Genomic DNA, 5,683 nt, shown 5'->3' with positions numbered 1-5,683 from the left:
CTTACAAGCGAGTGGACCAGGGTTCAATTCCCGGGCAGGGTGAAACTGTAAGCAAGTTTTTTTTTTCTCTACTGTCTACCCAGTAGTAATTGGGAATCTGGATGCTAGTCGATTTGCGGATCGTGTTCCGGGGTAATGGTTAGCCAGTGCAGTTGGCGAGTTGTCCGGTCTTCTCGCACTATTCTTTAACACTGGGTCATGCAAATCATTAACTCAGGGTGTTGTTGTTGTGTTGGCGACAGCTTCTACACCTTAAACCAAATCTCGCCTGGGTGGCCCTAGGGCAAGCCATATTCGTACACGAGGGGCCACCATTATTATCATATTATATGCGATGCGAGTATTGTCCGTTATATGTAGGTATTGTCCGTTATATGTAGGTATTGTCAGTTATATGTGGGTATTGTCCGTTATATGCGGGTACTGTCCACTATATGCGGGTAATGACAGTAGAATGTATTGTGTGTGGAAAAACTAAAGTATGCATCCAGTATACACCGTAACACATCTTCAATTCAAAACCATTCCATTACAACCACACTGAACTGTCACATCATCACTACACTACACTCTTACTTCACTATAAAAACAAATTTCAACCTACCTGTACTGTAACATTCAATAATTAATTTTACTCGATGATTTTCAACTTAAGGTCCTTGGTGCAGTTGAGTGTCAACCCTATATTTCACAATAATGGACAGCCGACAGGTCTCAAAAAAGACTATTGGATCACTGGTTGGTGACTGCGGGATATGCGGTGTTCTCGTACTAAACGCACAACAATTTGAATTCATAATTAACTCATCTACCTCGAGCCACTTGGGCGAGGGAGCATACGGCACCTGTTGCAAAATCCACCGGCCAAAAGGATACTGGGTCGCCAAGAGCGTTCCTAACATGGATTGTAAAACCATAAGCTTACAGAGGGAGATCCGAGTACTTTCTTTCCTGCGAGATGTCCCAGGTGTTCAGAAGATAGTCATGGTTTGTCCTGAGGAACTAACTATGATTACAGTGTTCGCCGGGGACTCCCTCAAGGAATACTTGAAGATTAATGACTGTACCTTCTCCGAACGCCTCCAGATCGTACAACAGGTCACCCGTACACTGATCGCGGTTAACAGTCGTGGATGGCTGCACAACGACGTTAAAACTGGTAACATTTGCATCCAGAAGACCGACAAGGGGATCCAAGCCACGCTCATTGACTTCGGTATCGCCACTAAAGTTGGAAGTTTCATTAAATTTAACTCAACAAGGGCCCCCGACCACAATGCCCCAGAGGTCGTCAAAAGATGCCCACTCACCACCAAGGCCGACGTGTACAGCGTTGGCCGTCTCCTGGAGCGACTTATGAAAGATGAATTGCACCTCCTTACCCCTAACGCCCAGCAATGGTTGATCCACGCCTTCAACATTGACCCAACCAAACGACAATCCTTAAAGAAGCTGTTAAAATATTTGGTATGAAGGACATGTACCCCCCAGCCATATCCCTTTCCAACACCCACCACCATCACCCACCGAAAGCGACCCCGTCCAGACTGATGCTAATGCTAGCAAGAAAATAAACAGTTAAAAAAAAAAAGAAGAGATGATGAAGCGGGAAGAGGAGGAGAAGAGGGAAGGAGAGGAGAAGAGCGTGAGAGAATTATTAACAAAGAAATACGGAGAGACGGAGAGAGAGAGAGAGAGAGAGAGAGAGAGAGAGAGAGAGAGAGAGAGAGAGAGGTGTCCGTGGGAGACAGACGGCACCGGGGCGCGTATATATAAAACTTCTTAAGAAATTTCTTCATTTTACTCTTATACCACTTTTATTATTCTCATCTAAGAGTAATTCTTAAGTGTATCTCATGAAGCGGGTAAGTCCTACTCTTAGCTAAGAATAAGAGTAAATTTAAGAAAAAACTCCAATTGACAAGAGCATCTTTATAAATAAGCAGAGCAAGTTTATGAAAGGATAAAATTGTTATAGTCTGCTTGTATTTTAATGCGAATAAACGCAGGCTAAAAAGAAAAAAAAAGAACGTGAATCGAATACTTATTTACTGTAAACTGGACCAAAACATAAACAATCAACGCGTGTGTTTGCCTCTGAGAAAGAAACTACAGCAGAAGAAGGGTTCGCACATATACTGCGATGGCTTCACCAAGTAGTTTTGTCAACTCGTCTCCCGGCAAGACAAGGAACACTAACTGAACAACTATTCCTACAGTATATGGGTTCCGTCTATTACACCCACAACACCAGGAAAGCCCGCAATTTGCATGAACTTTGATGCTTCCTTTTGTATATCTCGCGTATCCATTGGGAACTCAATAAATCGCATGAGTATTTCGGGTGTTGATAAAGCATTTAACGTCTGTGTTATCACTCTGTTACGCTAGGTTGTCATAGCACAAAGTCGTCATTGTTGCACAGTTGTATTTTCCCTGTAGCCAAGTAACGTAAAGTTATCAGCACCTTCATCTCAGGGGGTAATGGCCTTATTCCGTGCAGTTGGACTTCCCAGTGTCCCTGTCACCAAATCGGTAAGAAACACTATTCCGGCCCGGTCCAATCTATATCTTTTAACAAGTTTTATGTAAAAATTAAACTTTATATTTCTAGTTTTGTGTCTATGTATATATAACAAAGAAGTTTATCTGTCTGTCTGTTTGTCTGTGTGTCTGCACGAGAATCTCTTAAACTACTTTACCAATCTGGACCAAACTTGGCATTGACAGCAAGGCCCATATGCAAGATCAGCCGTGGTGTATACCATGCTGTAGCACTCCCATGGTTGTTATGCAAGAAGCATTTTGGGCTAAAAAAAAAGAAAAATATGTACGATTCGTTATTGGAACATGGGGAAATTTCGTGGTACACGTACCCCCGTCCGATGATCACTGCGAGGGAACTATTTTTGAAACCGAAAGAAAGAAAAATGATTTGGATGGACATAAAATGTATAAATCTGCAAAGGAATAATATTTTTATACGATATACTCCATATAGAACAGCACATGCAGAATTGTATTGTTTTTTTTAAAAGAGGTCCGTGATTGTGTACGAAAAATGCCGCCAGCCTCTACTTGTCTCATCGCCGTTTATATCCTCCAAATTCGTCTAACCATCATAAAAGGTAAGCCTTTAAGATAACTAATACAACTAACTTATGTGTAGAAATGTATTGAAATCAAATTAAACTAAAAAAAAGTCGTAAATGGTTTATTTGAAGAGTGGTGAGAACAGCTTCCTCTGGGATGGTGAATGACGTCCTTTATCAGAATTAATATCGACCCAATTTTCGTAATGAGCGCAATTAATAACCGTCCAGCACTACCAAAATAATTATTTCCTTAGTATATTTACTTATTAGCCTAGATTTCATATTTTAATAAGTCTAAATATGCCAGGTAACTAGTGCTAGGTACTTCCCAGGCATGTTTCATTTGTGTATCAGTTTAACCACAATTTGCTACTAATAAGATAAATTCAGTGACCTAATTTCATGTTTTATTTTTTTATTCCCTTAGTGACTCAATGTATTACAAGAAAGAACTACTTTACCACTTGTTTGGGCCAACAGTTGGAGTGGTGATATTAATTAACTTTGCCATTCACAGTGGTAGAATCAAATGTAGATATATTGGCTTTGTATGTCCATGATTTCAACAAAAATGAATAAGTCCTTCTAAAGTAAATGGAATTGATGATATTATTATCTCTTGGCCATCCGACGAATTTAATGATTTTAAGTTGACCGATTTTTACCAGTTAAGTTAGGTTACGTTAGATTAGTTAAGTTGGGTTAGGTTAGGTTTGGTGACATTGAAATTATGTTTTTTCAAATGCCAAGTAGGTGGATGACCTAAACATTCATTTTACCAAATTGATTATGAGTAGATCAAAAACATAAGTTGTGTTTTTTTACAAATTCAGACTCCGTAAAGTTCAAATGACAATCACTTCATGATAGATGTTTCACCCTATACACTAAAGCTACTTTATGTAAGAGGAAAAAATTAGCACCAAATTGTATTGTTTAATACCAAAAGAAGTCATTGATGATAATATTTAATAACAATATTTCAGGTATTACGACCTGGTCGTCGGGACGGAACACCGTCGTAAGTCGAGGAGAGACTGTAATACATTTTCATCTTTGAACTCCTTGTATCTTACCTAACTCACCTTGATGCTCCACTCAATTATAGCTAGATGTAATATATAAATAACTGAAAGAGCGTCTCTATATAAATAAAAAAAAGAGCGTCGGTGGTACATGGCAACTTTTTGCCTAGGGACTGTTTGCTCGTCGTTTCATAGCTTACTAGCTTGAGCCACTGTTTGTTCCCAGCTTTGCCCTGGGAAGGAAGGATTGTAATCGCGCTGAAAACAAAATTAAGATCAAATCTAACTGAACAAAATGCCGCCAAAGAAACTACCAAGGCTGTCAATTCTTGAAAGAAGACAGAGAGATGCACTGAGAAAGCAGCAATCAAGATCAAGTGAATCAAGGCAACAACGTGCTGCACGTTTACAAACTAACAGAGAGCGAACAACGGCAAGTCGGTCACAGGAAATAGATCAGGAAATGGAATCCCGTCATAATGCTGACAGAGAGCGGACAGTCGGTCACAGGAAACAGATCAGGAAAGGGAATCCCGTCTTAATGCTCACAGACATAAAACAGCAGAAAGGCGTTCTCAAGAACATGATCAAGCGCATGAAATTCGTTTGAATACTGATAGACAGAGAACTGCGGGATCCAGAATTCTAAAAAAGAATACACAGCGGTATCCACTTGCAAGAGCAGCATTTAACTATGACAATGAGACAGAATATGAAAAGTATCCCTCTGTTGTCATTGGCAACATGGATAAGAAATGTGAACACTGCTGTGCAAAGAAGTACAAAGGAGAATCTGCTGGACTGTGCTGCTTTCGTGGGAAAGTACGACTGCCAAATGTGGAAAAACCACCACAACCATTGAAGACTCAGACAGCTTTCAGGCAGTGAGATATCATTCAAGTCTGTTGATATAGTAATCGACCAGGACCAAGCAGTCCAGTACCCTGCAGAATTCCTGAATTCTTTGGAGCCCGCTGAAATGCCTCCTCACCACCTCACTCTCAAGATTGGAACTCCTATAATGCTCTTAAGAAATCTTGAACCACCAAGGCTCTGCAATGGCACAAGACTGGTGGTGAAGAACATGATGCCACATGTACTGGAAGCTACAATACTGACAGGAAAAGCTAAAGGAGAGGACGTTTTATACCAAGGATACCTCTCATCACCACTGACCTGCCATTTGAGTTCAAGCGACTTCAGTTCCCGGTTAAAGTGAGCTTTGCCATGACCATCTACAAAAGTCAGGGACAGTCCCTAAAGATGGTTGGCGTAAACCTGGTGTTTCCTTCCTTCTCTCATGGACAGTTCTATGTTGGATGATCCAGAGTGGGAACTGGCAAAAATCAGTACATACTTTCTCCTAATGGCAAAACCAAAAATATGGCCTACCCTAATGCACTACAGTGAGACAATGTGGAGCCTCCCGGAGGGTGGCGCCCTACCTTGGCCTAGCGAAAGAGCGTTTCTGCTAGTTATAAATAATTCCACTTGCAAGATTGTAAGGAGTGTTGTTAGTCCAGATATGATCTATTACAGTGGCAGAGGTGGCAGTTACTCTAG

At 40.8% G+C, this 5,683-nt stretch overlaps 1 protein-coding gene across 1 annotated transcript; it reads left to right on the top strand.

The window, feature by feature from the left end:
* Positions 1-696: 696 nt before the first annotated feature.
* On the top strand, positions 697-2,535 carry LOC121864032 (dual specificity testis-specific protein kinase 2-like; the record flags this gene model as incomplete). The annotated part of the gene is made up of 2 exons (XM_042362928.1): positions 697-1,467; positions 2,443-2,535. Coding segments are annotated over exons 1-2 (864 nt in total), but the record flags the coding sequence as incomplete, so codon positions are not given.
* Between the last annotated feature and the right edge of the window lie 3,148 nt (positions 2,536-5,683).

This window comes from Homarus americanus, unplaced genomic scaffold, assembly GCF_018991925.1.
Source record: "Homarus americanus isolate GMGI-L3 unplaced genomic scaffold, GMGI_Hamer_2.0 scaffold19961, whole genome shotgun sequence".
NCBI lineage: Eukaryota > Metazoa > Arthropoda > Malacostraca > Decapoda > Nephropidae > Homarus > Homarus americanus.
Note: the sequence above shows the minus strand (reverse complement) of the source record. Positions and strands in the feature narration are given on the sequence as shown.